Source organism: Agelaius phoeniceus, chromosome 1 (assembly GCF_051311805.1).
Source record: "Agelaius phoeniceus isolate bAgePho1 chromosome 1, bAgePho1.hap1, whole genome shotgun sequence".
NCBI lineage: Eukaryota > Metazoa > Chordata > Aves > Passeriformes > Icteridae > Agelaius > Agelaius phoeniceus.
Genome location: NC_135265.1, coordinates 111,136,194 through 111,154,496, shown reverse-complemented (window position 1 = coordinate 111,154,496; position 18,303 = coordinate 111,136,194). Strand labels below are relative to the sequence as shown.

Here is an 18,303-nt window from a genome sequence, read left to right as displayed (position 1 = left end):
TTCACTACAGCTAAAGGAAAAACGAAGGTAGAAACCCTCAGAATTCGCAGCAGGCTTTCTCCATGCTGTGCTCTCTTGCCGGGGGACAGGAAGGCTCGGAGAGCACAGCAGCCTGTTTTCTCCTGATGCCATCTGCTGGCTGAACCGCCAGGCTAAGGCTGGGCTCGCTGACACAAAAGAAGAAATCACAAGGCTTCACGCCGCAATACTTGCAAGGTCCTTAGAAAACCCCTCAGAAAAACCGAATATAGGATGGAATAAAAATGCACAAAATTATTTTACAGGCTTAAAATTAAGGAAAGGACAAACGTTAATTTTTAGTACAGATTTTAAAAAAATATTTACACTACAATGCTTAGACAAAAAATAAAATAATTTTTAAAAAGCTGTTGCTGCCAGAAACAGAGCTGGTCCCTGCTTTGGCACAGGCCCATGCAAAAACAGCCAATTCTAACCAGAACAAACTAAGTTAAATTATCTACGTGACAGTAGATGTTGAGAGGGTTTGCTAGATGGGTATTGGATATGAAGAAAAGATCAGTGAATTATAAATTACAGAGGTTGATATTGCCTTATTTCTGCATTTGGACATATTTTGGCAGACAGGGCTGTCATCTGCTGCTAACAAGACCCTCAGATGGTGTCACATCTGAAATAATGACAGGAGGCTAGAAAAAAGATGGTGTTTAGGATATTTGCGAGCAAGCTTGTGAAAAAGCTGCTTGTTGTTCATCCTGCAACATTTGCACCCTCACCATCAGTACTCAAAGCTCTCTGTGCAGATTAATATGATGAAAATGTAGTGATTTTTTACATTTTAATATAAAATGGCTACTGAATTTCCATCTCAGAAAGGCCTTCCAGACCTGAGGAAATAACTGCTTTGAGGAATATAACTTGGACTGGTTGCCTTTCATGCACCATGGACATTTAATTTCTTCTGCTGTGGGAATGGGAAATGAGGGAAGTGCACGCTGGGATGGTTGCTGTTGTGAAGGATGTTCTGGATGGGGTTGCAGTCAGAGGCAAAGCACTAAAATACACCCAGCATAAACTACCTGAAGTAAGATAATCCCCTTCATCCACAAACTATTCTACTTAAACAACTTAGTATACAACACCTTGTTCCATTTTACTAGTATAAGATGATTAATACTCAAATTACATCAGAATTAATTCAAACTGTGCCTTACATCATTGTAACTGAAAAATCCTTTACAAAGGGCTGATTTCTCTCTCCTGTTTCTAGTTCATCAACCTGTACATACAATGGATGTGCACAAGGAGGATCTCCTGCCTAAGGCACTGAACATAAAATAAATAAACAAATGACAAATATTATTTTATCTCTTTATTTTTTTCCAGAATATTTTAATATTGAAGCCCAAGTTGTTATTTTCAAGGGACAGGGAAGGGGGAAAGGAAAGGGAGAAAAGTTATGAAGACAAATTATTTTATTTAATTTATGGTTTTGTGAATGGTTATTTCTGTAGGCAACAAAAGGTTGTTTTCTTAAAAAAAATAATAAAACAAACAGCACCATTAAAGAAAGCATGATCCCTGAATTCTAAACAAAACACTGTCTTGAAACACAAAAAATTGCTAAAATGCTTGTTTCACCCAGTCACATCTGGTGGGGTAACAAAGCAAAGCATAACAGCATTAAACTGTAGCAATCGTGCTGAAACCAACTACACCCCCTTCTGAAAATTCAGAGAACCACTTTCCGAGCTTGTCCTGTGGGGATAACATTTTCTTTGGTAGAGGACTGAAGGAGGGTATTTACTTCACTGAATGCAGATAGAAAAAGTATCTATGCACATTAGGGATCTCCCCAATAAATCTGTATTTCTCATGCATGTTAGGTACGAGTGGATTTCACATTGCTGTTATACTGCAGGAGTAATACTGCCCTATAAAGGCATAGAATGGCTAATGTTGAACAGATGTAAACATTCAGAATACTGACAAAAAAAAAAAAATTACATACACACAAAAAACCCTGTACTGAAAATGTGAACCGAGTTAAGTTTCCATAAAGCAGAAAAAATATTTTACAGCAGTACAAGAGAATTATGGCAACAAAGTAAAGCACTTTTCTTGTAACATTCATGAACAGTACAAATACAACAAAGTTATTCTACGGACTAAATTATTCTTTAACTATCAAATATAGTACAAAGCGAAATATTATGTGCTATAAAAGAAGCAGCTCCTTAAATTAGACTAAAAAATGCTTTTTTTTTTCTTTTCGTTGGTTTTACAGTGACAAAGCATGATGACCGAAGACAACAGGATTTCATAGATTCAGAAACATTTAGCCACACAGGTCCATGATAAAGCCACTGAATATTTCGCTGCTTCTCCCCCAGTGCTCCGCAGAGCCATGGAAGATGAGCTGCTGCGCTGCTGCCAGGAGACTGCAGAAGTCATTCAGTGTTCAGAGCAGGGCCCTTCATGTGCGTCAGCTAAAATGATCCCTTTTGGTGACACTTCTCAGCTCATCTCGAGTGTTTATCCTGGTACTTCACCACACCTTGGAGAAACTGCTAAACCAGAGGCTACAATAACGATTCTGAAATTGTGCGTGTGTTCACAAGGGGAAGGGGGTGCAGCATAAGGTAATTTTACTTCAGAAATTGCATTATAAAGCACCATATGCACCAGCTTAAAAACTGTGCAAGGAATTGCAGGGCCCTGAAAAACCGTCTGCACCTTCTGTAGCTTACCCTGACAACATGCACCACCCTCGAGAAGAAAGCCTATAGTACAGAGAATATACCTTTCGCTTTATGGCTCAACCTTTATTTTTGTCTTTTAAATGCTATTTCGTGTACTAGATCTCAGCAGATAAATAAAATGCAAACAGGGAGCGTCCAGTTCACCATTTCTTAATTATTTTTAACATTATTTCAAAGGGAGTTTCTGCTTGGAAAAATTATTTCGGAACAGAAACACACAAACACACTCACTGCAAATGCCCTAACGTTATCTGCATATCTCACAGGTATGCAATTAAAACAACAAAGAGGGAGGAAAGAAAAAAGCGTTTCTCCCTCTCACCCAAAAGTGCTGCTCCAGGGGTAGGAGTAGGGGGACAAATTTTGAGATTTAAAAACAAAAAAAAGGTAAATTATACATGCTGGACATTGGGACACATACGTACGTACACACAAACACAGAGCAGTGTGTTCTTAAGTAATTCTTCCACCACTTTTCAGTGCATAAACTATTAACAACCCACGGTGCAAATGGCATGGTCATCAGAAAACACAATGACATTGAGCCTGAAACCTGAACAATCAAACAACAAAAAAAAAAAGGAGTAATTCAAAATTAATGTCTAAATGTGACTGTCTTCTTACCAAAGGCCTAGGGTCACTCTTCCCTAGGCATTTGTGTGATACCAAAATCCATGTAAGGTTTTCAGTCACGCTAGGATTCAATCAGGCTCTCGCATCACCGTGGTTGCTTTTGAGTATTTTCATACCCTAAACCTATTCTGTTACAACATTTCACCACCATTGCTAACTAATTGCTTGAATTTATTCCTGGTGCATCTCCAATGACTCCAAAATGAAAGGAGTGGAACTGCACTATGGAAGAGTTTGGTCAGTTGTATAATGTAACATAGCACCATCCAGTCTAATGCCATTTAAAATACATTTTATCATGACCTCACACATGCAAGTTGCAATCCTGATACAAAAATGACAACATGACATGAATGAGTGACCTACCACATCAGTCACTCCCCTTACCCTTCGAACAAAGGAAAACTATACCGTGGCCAGAATTTATTTCTGTATTATGTCAGTCAATACAAGAACTATTTCAAGATGCAAGTACAAACAAATATTGACTTATGTGCTGTGGACAGGAAAACCTGAGCTAGAAATAAGGATTCCCAGCAGGCTTATATAAACATAGGTAAATAGAAGTCTAAGACTGGTTGCTCTCTTTTGTTTTTTAAATAGAAGATCCTAGCTCTACCAAGTATAAATACAATGCAATACAATTCCAATACAAAGGCTCCTCAACTATGAATCTGATATATATTAACTGACTACACTCATGCTTACTCATGAGTATTGCCCAGTTGCTGTTTCACCAGCAGCTGGCATAGCAGTGGATGCTAATTTTCACTTGGTGACTTTTAGGTTTTTGCTTAGCTGGCTTATTTTCCTACCAGAAGACCTGAAAGTGCTGAGAAGCCGTTCCTTAGTTCACATCATATTAAGGAGCACTTTTGTATAGAAAAAAGAAAATATTATTGTATCAGCAACAAATTTGTTAGTTATTACAAATGGCCTTTGTACCACACAGTGTCAAAAATAATATTGATGTGTTGCTAATTACAATAAAAGAGAACATCAAGGTGCACCATAGAGCTTCCTATGACAGGAATGTATGTTGTAGATATTCCAGCTCACTTTTAAGACAACAAACGGCATTTATCATGTTCGTGAAAATGGTCCCGCAAGAAAATAAATATGGTTCCTTCCTTCAGCAGAACCTCACTAATATGCCCCTGAGCCAGGGAGACCAGTTACAGCTGATGAAAAGCACACAAACAAAGATCAGACAAAAAAAGTATGCTCTAAAATACAGCATACTTTTCATTTCCTAAATGTAGCTCTATCATTCACATTGGTATTTCAGAACGCAACAGTTCACTGCACGAAGAAACCAAGCAGTCTTACATCTCACACATTCTTACTACACTGCTCTCTTAAAACTGTGCAAGGAAAATCAGTTTTCTTGGGCAGGCTGTAAGGTCTTTGGATTAGTGAGGTTCTACTGTGATGGTAAAAAAACCTGTTTCTCTTGATGCTGACATTTGGGCAGACCCAACCACATATTGGCAGGTGACTTGAACTCCACATGTTGTGTTCTTGGAAGTGGGAGTAAAGAAAAACCCAAGGTGTTTTCATCTCCCCAGCAACTGCATGTGCTTTATCCCTTTATAATATTTTCCTTTTAGGTGAATAGGACTCCAAAATCACCATTTTTCTTTTCTGCTGTTATGGTGGCTAGCACATCTGGAATGCAGCTATAGTCCTGAATGTAAATACAGTACTGGATAACTACTGAAGGTTACTTTAAAGATGCAGTATCCCTTTTAAAAATACACTTCACTTCCAAATTTCTAGAAGGGGTCTGACTTTCTTTGAGAGAAAAAAAGTCAGTGTTGTAAGTACTTCTAAGAACTACTTTAAATGGCAAAACTCTCAGATGTTATTGAAATAGAGTAACTCACATAAGAGGAAAAAAAATGATAAGCTAACATTCAACCAATATGCAATTAAAATCTTTCCTTATTCATTCATCAGAAGATTACATCATTTTTAGGCCACAAAAAGACTACAACCTCGAGAACCAATGACCTATGTCTGACCTTATTTTTGTATATATTTGGGACTGACAAACCTAGTGGACAGATTAGAGAGACAAATACAAATAAAGACCATTTGAGTGAGAAACAGGAAGAGAAAAGAGATTTCTAATCTCCAGCAGAGAAGTTACCTTCTCCAGACTCGCCAATGTGTTTCCAGTGTTGGGCCTGCTAACTCACCACAAATCTTTCTCAAGGAATCAACAAAGAAGAGATGATGAGTAAGATTTGAGTTCCACAGTCCCTGGCAGGCACATAAGGAAACTTCTCTAACCATCTAAATTCCTTTTTAAAATTTCTTTTGTTAGGTGAAGTGACTACATTTTAGTCCTAGATAGTGAAAGTCAATTGAAGAAAACAATCTTGTCAGCAGAAAGACTGCAAACTGACTTAGAATCTACAATGGTCGGCACCCCACACCTTGTCACTACCCCACTCACACCAGCTGCTATTCAGTGTGTTATTCATTCTGCATAGTTACTCCACTTCTTACAGTGCTATTCTTCCACTGATCTTTAACCTGCAGCTCATATCAAATATCAAACAGTGGAGAAAAAATGTGCAGCACTTTGTGCAAATAAATAGAAGCTACGAATTACATGCATTAATGCATTTTTCTTTTTCTTTTTAGCACAGCAAGAGAGCTCATAGATGCCTCAGTAACAAGGCTATCTTTTTTTTAAACTACTTCTACAGGTCTCCTCTTCTTCCCAGAAAATGGCACTCAGGCAGAATAACTAATTTCTGAAAGCACCATGTAGGAGAAAAAAAGCAAAACAAAAAACCAAATAAACAACAACAACAAAAAGTTAAAAAAATCAATCCACTAATTGCAAACCATTAGTGGCCTAAACTGTTCCAATTTCTCTGTTCCTTTGTCCTGCTCTCCCATGTTTATAAGGGATACTGCATCTTTGACTGAGCTCCTACCGCACCACCAGACAAGCTACACACAGTTTGGAAGGCCCTATGCAGTCATCATGACAGAAAGCTCCGCAGCCTTTGCACACGATCATGGCTTTCAGCCTGCAGGAGCATTTCAGTTCCAGCTCGTCGGCGTTGCTGCTGTCAGCAAATTTCTGAACCGGGATCTGCGCGTTCTGGCTAGACAGGCCTGTGGCAGTGTTTGAACCACTTCCTAAAATCCCAATCGATTTCTCAATTGCAGATGCCGCCCTTTTGAAACTTGTGCTACCAAAGTGTATTGTTGGATAATTTCCACAGAGCTGCTGCTGCTGCTGCTGCTGCTGCTGTGGGTGCTGCGTCTGTATTTTCTGAGCAGCAAGTTGGGTAAAAGGCTTCTGTGGCTCAGAAAGTAAATAGGAAGAGAAGTCTGCATTTTTTAATGCAAACGCTTTTAACTGTTCTTTCACTTCGTTCTGATCATAGGAAGCTTGTTTCATGCCCAGTTCGCAGCTGCTGCTTAAACCTTCCTCAAAAGAAATAGGTTCAGATTTTATATTGCTACAGATGCTTGCTGGCTGAGGCCAACTAAGTCTTTTAGTGGTTTCCATAGTAACTGTCGGTTGTTTTTGATCAGAGGGGACTTCTGCATTTGGGTGAGGAGGGGGAGGAGGTGGCAGGGGCGGAGGGGGAGCAGGGGGATGCGTTAATGTTTTACTCTGCAGAGTTTGAGAGGCACTGGCAATGTCATCACCTTCCTTAATTTGAATATTAGGGGAAAACACACTTCCTAGCCTCAGCTGGTGAGCTGCTGTAGAAATATTCACGTCTCCCAAACCCTTCTGTTCCAGGTGTCTGCTAAAAGCAAATGAGTTGCAGCCAGGTGGGCCTTTTGAAGTAGTTTGCAACAAAGCTGCCGTAGGAATGGGGCCTCTTGCAGCCATGGACATTTGGTAAAAATTCTGTCTATGTGAGGTACTGGCTTCTGCGTGAAAGCTGCCATTTTTATCAATGTGAAATAAGCTCTGCTGGAAACTGCATGAAGGCAACGGTCTCTTCTGCTGCTTGATCTCTGGGCTGTGAGCGATCCGGCTCTGAATGGCGTGTTTGTTAAGCCACTCCTGCTTAAATGGCTGTCCATGCCCTAGCTGATTCATGCTGGAACTAATTACACAAGGAGCCACTTTAACATCTGTGTCCATTGACACCTTCCCAGGCTCACATTTAATTTGAGCATGTTCCCCTATAGTCCTGGCCATCCTCTTTTTCGGATGGTTTTCACGCTTTCTGATTTGTAGCGGGGCTATGCTGCCCGCTGTATATCCTTTACCATCTGGATTAGGAGAGTTGGAAGCATGTTCAACGATATTTCTCTCAGCCACTACTGTTTTACATACTGAGGTAGTTTGCAAAGGCAAGGGAAGCCTGTTAATTTCTAGTTTGGCTCCTGATCTGGGCTGCGGCAGCACTTTTTCTAAAGGCAGATTGCCTTGCAGTAACTGTGTCACTAAGGGGTTGTTGGCCTCCACTGACGACAAGCGACAGCTGGAGCCCCCGGCACTCGTAACTCTCTTTAGGGTTTCTGTTGTCAGGGACAGGGAGTCTTCCATGGAGTCCGCGATGGATGTCTTGGAGGTCTGCGGTGGCTGCACACTCGTGGCTATTTCTGCACTCTGGGCAGGCATTTCAGGTCCTGTAAAATCCTCGGTGTCCATCCTGAAGCACTTGTCAGTCTCATTAGTTTCCAGTTTAACAGGAACAGCAATGCTTGTCAAAAGACTCCTGGATTGCAGTTCTGAAATTTGTGTGTAACTGGAAGGTTCACTTTTGACATTTTTCAAGCAGTTTTGCTCTGTGTATTCCTTATGCTTACCAGAGGTAAGATGGCTGACCACCGGCTGGTCTGTATTCATTGCCTCCTCATCACGCCAACAAATTCTATTGTTAGTGTTGTACTGATTGGCACAGGCAGCATTGGCTTCATTTTTCAGTGCTGAAGGACCTCTTAGTTGCTCAGCAAAGCCTTGGCTGGTAGTAACCGCCTCAATTAATTTATCTTGAGGAGCAAGAGGCACTTCTCGAAGACTTGAACAACCTGCCTGCAAGTTTTTGCTGTCTTGCTTTGCTGTAATGGTGAGAAAGCTGGAACTGTGCTCAAGGTTTTCATTAGCAACCACTTCAGGCCTGCTTATGACAGACACCTGAGGACAAGCTATACTTTGTAAGGCAGCTTCTGTCCTTACAGGTCTGCTCTGCAGGTCAATGCTGTTCTCCGTGTTTTCAATAGAAGAAGAAAGTGACAGACTGGAATTCTGGTTCGTAGTGTGGTCAACAATGACTTTACAAGGTATAGACCTATTCATGGCAGTTTGTGTAAAGCTCAGTGGATGAGATTTACCAGAGAGATCCATTCGGCTTCGTGCTCCAGAGCTTTTTTCTAAGAGATCAGCATTCAATTTAGTAGCGTTATCATAAGAGTTTATTGTCACCATGTTACCAGTAAACATTGCGATAGGTGGCCTTGCAACAGAATCTGCTGCTGCAAGGGCCTCACTGCAACTTAAAGCTGACCTGACGGTAGTGTGGATGGAGACAGTGCTCTGCTCGCTACACCTGGTTATGGCTATCTTATCAGAAGGAAATCTGTTGGTAGCCCCCACTGGGGGAATCAGTACAGAACTACCAGAGAGATGATTTGGCAAGTTACTTGCAATAGATGAAGCTGGCACAGTGGCATAATGACCGGAGACCGCGTTATTCACATTACTACTGGGTACTGGCAACCTTTTGTCATCGATGGTGTTTGATAAGACTGTGTTGTCTATGGAGACCGGTACATTACTGTTATCAATACATTTTGGTCCAACAGTTATGCATGGAGTATCAGCCCCTTGGATGGTTTTCAGCATATTCATATTACAGGCTGAAATTGCTGTGTTTGCGCTGTCAACAGACATTAACACAGAGGATTTATCAACAGAACTTGCAAAAGAAAGTTCTTTAATTGCTCCAGACATAGCAGTGCTGCAAACACACACAGAGACTGAACTTTTATTATAAAGCACTGGCACACTGTTACTTTCAGTAGAGGTAGATGAAATAATTTTCTCACACAATTGTGGCACAGGTATATTTTCATCAGAACTGTGCACAGGTATCTCAGTAGCAGTTTCTGGTAACGTAGCTGTGTTAAGGGACTGCTGCAATAAAGTGGTGGTCTCACGGTGATGAGAAGACTTGTTGCTAGGGGACCTGCAGTTAGGATTAACTATAATGACACCAGTAGAACCTTCAATCTTCGTGTCAGTAGTCGTTGGTATCTCCAGAGATGAGGTACTACTTTCCTTTGAGCTGAACTGTGACTTTGATTCTTTATTAGTCTGGAGTAAATGAGCTCTGGCTTGATGCTTTGCAAATAGCTTGGCCTTTGTTTGCTCCTTGATGTGTGCCAGCGTTCTTGTCTTCCCACCTTCGCATGGGGTCCCCATTGCACCAGAGACTATGCTGGCAGCTGCTGCCACGGCTGCTGCAGCCGCAGCTTCTCTTTGGGCTCTTGCTTGCTGAGCTCTTGCTTTGATATCTGCCAGAGTTCTAGCCCCAGTGTTTCTCCCACTGCTGACTGATGTACTTGGGGAAACTCGAGGTTCTGGTTTAGAAACAGGCTGGCTCTTGATGATAAAAGGTGGTCCAATTTTTGAAAGCTGGATCTAAAGGAAGAAAAAGAAAAAAAACCCAGTAAATTTTAATGAGATCATCAACTCACTTAAATAACCAGCTGTCTCTTTAAGGGTCAGAGGAAGGTAATGAAAGGAATTACTGTTCAATGCAGGTGGACAAAAACCTGCTAAAACTTAATGATATTTATGTTTCAATATTTTATCATCCTCCAGCGTGAATAATTGACACCTGCATTAGCCTACTCACACTGATCCTTCTGACAGGAAGAAAGATTGAGCTGGATGACAACATGATGCTTATCAGATACAATTTGTCAGACCTGTTTTATATTCAGTGCATCTACCTGAGATGATCAGCAAACCTCGTGCAGTGATACTGGACAAGAACTTGCAAGCAACCCCTTCCTGCAAACATGTGAAAAAGTAACAATCACGTAGTGCCCTTCTCCTTGGTCACCAGTGATTAAGCCTGTGTTTTGCTCATAAACCAGACAACAAATCTTGCCATTAGACAGGATGTAGTGGTATCTCCACTGAGCCTGTTTTCCAACTTCCACGATGGAGGATTTAAGAGGTGTAAAAAAAGTAAATCACTTAAGGATATGCCTTTTCTTTCCTCACTTGCATTTTTAAGAGACTCACTTTCAGTACATCCCTGGATAACTCTTACAGTACTGCACTTCAAAAATTAAATCCTCAAGATTATAAATAGTAAACTCACAAATATTAAAAAATTAAATACCTAGCACTTTAAGCAAAACAATAACCTGTAAAATCACTGGAATTATTAGGATGTTTCCAATTAGGCATATAGTTTTTCAGGATTAAGAATCCTGGAACCACTTTGTAACTCATACACTCTCTCAGGATACCCCAAGGTTGGAAAAAAAATTCAATTTCTTAAAATGGACATATGTCTACTGGCTGTCTCTAGCAATAGGACTTAGTGGTTAATGCTATGACTTATCTTCTGAAAGGAACTGAGTAGAAAATTAGGTAGTATTTGTAGAAAAAGTAGTCATAAGATATGATGGGAAGTGACAGCCATACAACAGAATGACTTACAGAACTGGGTTCTTTTTTCCTCCTTTAATTACAAATGATAGGGGTTTGTTGGTGAGATGATACAAGAGCCCAATTTTTTTACACAAAAAGCATACTGGAATTGACTGCTCACAATTCTTCAAAACATTCTGCTTTCAGTTTCAGCAGCAACTCTTTTCAGTTTCCACTTTGCATTACCAGAACTCCTAGAGCTCTAAGTACTTGGTTATTTTTTTTATTATTATTATAGTATTGACCTTTCTTTATTCCCTAGTGATCTATTTTCTTTATGCTTAGAGAGTTATTAGAATTTATTACGCTAGATAGAACCTTCCAAATATGAAAGAATATCACTAAACTCAGAACGGGGCTAACTTCCAATTGCATCACTGCTCTTAAAAATAAATTATCTGAAATATGCTTCTGCACTAGTGATTAAAGCCTATTAGTCTATTTGCCCTCCTGGCCATATTAACAATGTTCAGTGACTGCAGAAGTTAAAAATAAATGCAGAAAAGGGCATTTCTGAATAATCAGGAACTAGTATTGCAAAGTCAATGGCTTAAATACAGTAAATTGGATCTTAAACTTGGCTGATGTCATCAAGTATGAAATTAAAAGGCTCAAAACACTGAGCCTATATATAACTGAATCTACAGAACTCTCTGTTATGAAAAAAACCCTTTTCAACTGAAATATACCTTCTTACATAGCAGAATAGTACACATACAAGTGCTTGCTTAGGTGGTGTTATTTTTTTACCCTTTGCTTTGGCATTAACAAAGGTGTATATATATATATATATATATATATATATCTATATATATCAGATACTTCCCCCAATAGGTCTGTTTCCAGTTAATTCTACAGGGAAATCTTATATTTCATCCTGCCCCAAGCCTTGGGCCTGCAAAAGGATCTTCAACTACTCTGGCTCTTGGTTCTATTGCTGGATTAAAGTGTTGGTTGTTTTTTAAGTACTGGTTATGATAACATTTATTAGTCATGCTTGCTGGAAAAGACATCCACAGAAGAACAAGCACAAAATACAGATGGGAACAAGCACAAAATTAGAAAAACAAGTGCTGCATGTGAGTGGTGGGGAAGATCTTGAATTGGATTAAACCAATGGATCCTGGAGAGCTCTGCCACAAACAAAATCAATCTTTTAGCAAAAGATTGATTGACCCCTACTGAACAAGTGTAGATATATCTGTATCAGAAGTAATTTGGCATGGTGGAAATGTAATAGTAAAGCAAAACCATCAGTACTAACAACCCTTATACATCCCCAAAAAATATACCATGTACTGTGCTCGTATGCAGTTCATAGAGGGACATAATAAACATTTTGTTTCCAGGCCACCCTGTTCATTCATTACTTTACCTTAAGGGGTGGAACTCGGGGTTCCTCTCTGGGCGGCTGTTCTTTATCAGATGGACTTGTTGATGAAGCACTACGATGAGGCAGGTCATCATCTATTCTAGCTCTCTTCTCTTTACAGATTCCAAAACCGTGCTGTTCTGCTGTTTTCCTCTTTGGGATCTCTGGGTCTCTACTTTCATTTCTTGCTTCTGGTGATTTTGTGGATTCTAAAGACTTGGAAGAATGGGAGCTCTCTAGACGACTTTGGGTGCTGCCTGTTAGCTTGTGAGATTTACTTCTGCACACTTCAGAGAATGCAGCTTTCTCTAGAGATGAGGTATATAGTTTATCATGTGCCTTTGATGGAAGCAATTCGATATTTTTGCCAAGTGATCCTTCTGATAAGACAGATACCTCTGAGGGCAAGAGTGTACCTTTCTTGTCACCTCTTTGCTGAACACTGTGATTTTTATTTTTGATCACCTCTGGAGGAGTGTGTTCTGGGATAGATGCAATGTAGGATTTCTCAATTTCAGAATGTGTCTTACATGGCTGATGACTGAGGTTCTTGCTTTGGGACTCTTCCAATACTGAAGTATCAGGTATAATTGTTAGTGGACCAACTTTCATATTTTCAGGGGCACTCTGAAGTTGTTTTGGCTGAACCAGATTCTCTTCCTGAACCACCTTAGGAATGACAGAGCTTTCTTCTTTCAGAGTGGGAAGGGAGTCCTCTAACAAAGGTGATTTCCTTTGTTGCAGAGTAAGTCTTTCACTGCTTGGGGAATTAGAAACTGGAGATATCTCTGATGGAAGAGGCAAACTACTTGTCACAAATGTTTCAGAAGTTAGAACAGACGATACTGAAGATGTTTCTGATGTTAAAGGCAAATCAGACATTGGAGATGTTTCTGATGTTAAAGGTAAATTAGAAGCTGGTGATGCCTCTGATGTTAAAGGTAAATTTGACATCAAAGATGCTTCTGAGGTTACAGGTGAGGTGGACATCGGAGAGATTTCCGACATTAAGGGTGTGTTCAAGTTTTCATCACTGGCCTTCTGCTGAATATCACCTTCAATATTTTCAGAACTGGACACTTCAGATGAGCAAGCTGTTTCAAGAGATGCTGGAGTACAGGGCTCCTCTGAAGTCGATTGAGTGTCTCCTCCAGGAGAGGCAATACAAACTTCTGGACTTCCAGAGGAAAAGGAAGTTTCAGAAATACAAGCATTCTCAGACAACTGCTCCTCAGGGTCACTATGAAGCTCCATATCCACTGCAATGCCTCCACCAGTGAACAAGGAGCCTTCCAGAGCAGCACTTTGCATTTCTGGCACAATTAGGTCTTTTGCAGACTCAGAATCCTTCTCAGCGGTACCGCTGACAGAGTTTGTAGATGAAGCTGATCGTGCTGGTGATATGCAATCCTCCAGCTGATCTATCACAACTGACATCTCCTCCTGAGGGCATTCTGACTTCAACTCTACTTTAATTTCAATGCGAGATCCAGTATCAGTTACATCATTCATCATGACACAGGACTCAGTGCTGTCTGCAAGCTGTACTGCCTCTGTTTCCTCATTTGTGCCAGCTGGACTTACAGACTCCTCAGAAAACTCATGTTCTGGCTTATGATTCTCCTCCTGGCATTCACAAATACTTGTCTCGACCTCTTCAGCAATTTCTTCTTGAATTACTGATTCTTCAGGTATCAGTATATCCTCAGAATCTGCTGTTAGATCCTTGACAGGAACCTGCTCCATACTACAACGAGATGGACTATAATCTCTCTCTGGTAAAGCTTGAACTTTAGCACCTTTCTCCTCTTGATCCTCAAAGGTTGCTTGCTTAGAAGGACCAGGTGTGCCAGAAGATCTGCACAAAGAATTGCTTTCATCTTCATCATTGTTCTGCACTGCAGTGAGCTTCTTTGATTCTCCTCTTGACATTCCCAACCTAAAGAAAAACAGAAATTAAAATAGATATTTCCATCACATTAAGGATAAGGGAATAGGCTAACCTTTTTCACCCACATTTTTTATTTCCAAAAAATACATATTTTCAAGTTTACAATAGTGGCTTGCTTAAGTGGTGGCTAACTAATTTATATACACTTTTATGTATTATGGAAACCTAACTACTGAGACTTTCTTACAAGTGTTAAAAGCCATTAATATTTTTAATATAAGTAACCTCTCTGTCTACATTCCTGGTTTTTTGTTTTGGTTTTTTTTTTTTTTTAAATATCAGCACAATATTGCGACACTGGTTGAGCATCCATTGCAGAAGAAATGCACAACTGCATCATCTCCTAGTGGGAGCAGTTGTAAAGGAAATCCCTTTTTCCCTGTTCCGCCTGCTTTTAGGGTTAACATAGCTGACAATATGAAAGAAGTTCAACATTCTTAAGGAGCTAAAAGATACATATTTACAACCTATGCATTCATTCTCAGGGATGAAGTGCAAAGGAACCATGTATACTATGCATGCTTCTGAAGATTTTCTTATCTTTGAGCCTGAAAATACTACTTTAAATAAAGTTTTATTACATCAGCAGAACTAAAACATCAAAAAACCCCCCAAAACAAAACTAAAGCCAAGAGATGAAAAAAAAAAGGTTGTTTTGAAAAATGTATGTGCTCTAACATCCTCATTTCCTTCTAAGGCCAGTGGGAGTACAGACGCTCAGCACCTTTAGGAAGATTTTCCAAGCAGACTTTATGTCTCAGCAATTCCATAATAGTAGAAAATACACAAAAGATTGGTGGGAGGCCTTAAAAGAAATTTCATGGTCTTAAGGATCTTCTAATCTGCTAAACAGATCTCTGTTATCATTTAATCAGAAAATAAAGAATAAAATGGAAACAAGCAAGCATAAAAGATATTCAGAAGCTATGGAAGCAAAATTGCTTATCAGTGGGTAGCCAGAGGATACAGAGCTACAAAGCCCTATTCAGATGAAAGTACAGAACACACAAAAAAACAAAATCAGTGGTTGTGCATTTTAAAAACACTGAACACATGTATTATAGTGAGAGCTGTAAACCCAAGAAAAAACCCCAAACCAACCCAGCCTGGAACTGGCATCCCAAAAAACACTCTTAATTATTAGTATTGCCTACTACTAGACACTAATAATGAACAAAGTCTCCCTCTGCCATCAATATGCTGAGGAAGGACCCTCTAGAGAGCAATTCAGAGCAGCAAATTCACAATTCCCACACTGAATGCATTTCAGAAGATGTGCCTTTGTTCTGTATAGACTATAAGTTGCCCATGTGGTCTAAATTCAGGTTGTAAGTTTAGGTGAGTAAAGTTTAGTTTACCAGGGTTTTGGTGAGTAACTTCCTCTAAAAGTCCTTGTGTTAAGGAGCCAAAATTATCTCAGGAAAATGGGAAGGGGAAAAAAATCCACTCCATTACTGAAAACTGAATCAATGGTCTACTTTCTCTAGCTGGTTTACATCATGAAAAGATACTGCTTGATGGTTATCTTCATGGATTGAAAATCAGCAAAGGAATGAAGGACAGAATAAAGGTGAATGAAACTGTCACAAGGACACTACACAAATACACATTCTTGTAACATATTGAAGATAAAGAACTGTAAGTGAAATAAGATAAAGCAGATTAAGGCCAGCAGAACATGTACTGAATTTTAATCATTTTTTTCAATATTGGAAATACTACCATGTTGAAGAAGAAACTGAAGAAAAAGGCTTTCTAAAGAAGAAGGCTCAAGATCAGCATGTTTAAGGCAATCTCAGATTGCAAAATAAACAGCTGATCTGTCTTCTCCCTTAGAGAAAAAGACACCCAAAGTTTGCAAAACAGCACAAAAATATGAGTGCAGCAGCAAGCAGATTTCAATGATAGTGCTAAGGACAGGATTCAACTGGTAAAGTAAGGGCACTCAGTCATCCAGTAAAAAAAATCAAAAAGCTACTCAAAGATATATGAATGCTGATATTCTAGTGCTGTGATAAATAGTACTGGCTGGGGGGGTGGGGGGGAAGAACCAAAGTAAGAAAAGGATTAAATCAGCAATAAAATTTGGAGGAGGTTTACCCAAAATTAAAGCTTTGATCTAGCTGATAGTACTATCCTGACATGTAACTCTCAAAAGTGAGAAAAGAGATAATATATTGACATAATAGAGTATAACCCTTGCAATCTTGGGGCAACAAGCCAGAAGAATGTGGATTTCTATCAACATGCATCAGCTGATCCTAGATAAGTGACTGCAGAATAATGTTTTGTATTTTGAAAAAAGTCAGAGAGAGGAAAAATGAACAAATATGAGGAAGTGGAAAAAGAACAAAAATGGATGGAAGTAAACTGCAACTGACAGTGCCACGATAAACAGCCTGGGTACAGAAAAGAGCAAACACAAGATGCAATGCTGAGAGCTAACAGGGAAAAAGCACCCTAAAGTCTTTGATTGCTATTAACTGTGGAGTGCATAAAAATGCTTACAGAGATTCTGCATCTATTAATAGTCCTTCCCTAAGTAGAAGGTGAAACTTGAATTTACTTATGGGATATTAAAAGATCAAATTCACTTAAGTCAGAGCAAAAATAGTACTCTGTAAAGTGACCAAGTTAGCCTGCAAGACAGATTCATTTTGCAGACAGTGCATGTAAGAAACAGCTTGGGGAAGCTTACAAATTCTGCTAGTTCAGTCAAACCAACATGGCTGAAAAGAGACACAGCCCAATCATACTGAAAGCTAGTTTAAAAACCAAAGTGAAAAAAGGCAAGAGAATCATGGAGCTGCAGCATATCCTGAGTTGAAAAGGATCCACAAGATCACTGAGTCCAGCTCTTGCCCCGACACAGGACTGCCCCATGAACCAACACAAGGTGGAAGCTACAGCAAAAGCTACCATTCAGTGAGTAAACAATGAGGAAAAGTATTTAAGTCAGCAAAGTACATCTGCCTACATAACAGCCAAGCAGAAGAATGCAAGAGAAACAGTGCAAGCAGGGGATAGGGCAGGGAGGACCAGATTCAATACTTCAGTCAAAATGGAAATGATGTGGAATATGACATTTTGCATAACAATGTTGATGTCAGAAACCTATGAAACCAAATGACATGTATCATCACAGACTGAGCAATTATCTGCCAAGCACCAGGATATCCAGCATTCAGCCAGCACAGCAGGACTGCTGGCTCTGCAGAATTATGAGCATCATTCTCTGCGCATGTGACAGCAATTTTTGACTGAAGAACTCCTGCATTGCTGGTAATAAACTTTTACTTCTTGTGGAAGGCCCTATACCAGGATCTTACACAGCCCTTTCCTCCATGAAAGGTTAGTCACCAACTCTTCTATTGACATGCATAATGAAAAGCCATTATGTTCTTTATCTGAAAACCTAACTAGTATTTTTTGATACTAAAAGGATCAACATCTGGAATAAACTGAAGTCTCAAAGTTGTTTACTAAGAAATTAAGCACTTTACAATAAGACAGTCTGACACATTAAGAGCCTAGAATTTCCATTATATGTAAAGATAAGGTGCTGTAGAAAAAACACTGGGGGGAAAGCATCTAGCAATGGTGCACAAAATAAAATACTAAAATGGATCTGTCCATTTCTTGCCTCATTTTCACTACATTTCCCAGTGGTCCAAGACAGCTGATTGTGAGAAGTAGTACTGTTACTGCAGGAACATTTTAGTTAATCTTTAAGATAATCAGTTATATGAAGGGTTCCCTATCCTCTGGATTTCCTAAGTGAAAAACATCTGACAGCAAAACTAAGACAATTTATGTAATGATGGTTCCCATTTAACAATTTTTCTGCTATGTAAAACACATACATTTGATTGAGTAGACAGTGAGATAGATTGAGAACTGACTGAATGGCAGATCCCAGCAGGTTGTAATCAGTGGCACAGGCAGTATT

At 39.6% G+C, this 18,303-nt stretch overlaps 1 protein-coding gene across 7 annotated transcripts in view; it reads right to left on the bottom strand.

Moving 5' to 3' along the window:
• Positions 1-1,336: 1,336 nt before the first annotated feature.
• The window catches only part of ASXL3 (ASXL transcriptional regulator 3), a 127,982-nt gene continuing 111,015 nt past the window's right edge, over positions 1,337-18,303 (bottom strand). For all 7 annotated transcript variants that reach the window (XM_077185200.1, XM_077185213.1, XM_077185208.1 and 4 more), the window contains 2 exons: positions 12,407-14,342; positions 1,337-10,005 (listed from right to left, as the gene is read on the bottom strand). In XM_077185200.1, coding sequence (XP_077041315.1) covers positions 6,322-10,005; positions 12,407-14,342 — 5,620 coding nt within the window. In that variant the 3' untranslated portion in view covers positions 1,337-6,321. The remainder of the gene's footprint in view (positions 10,006-12,406; positions 14,343-18,303) is intronic.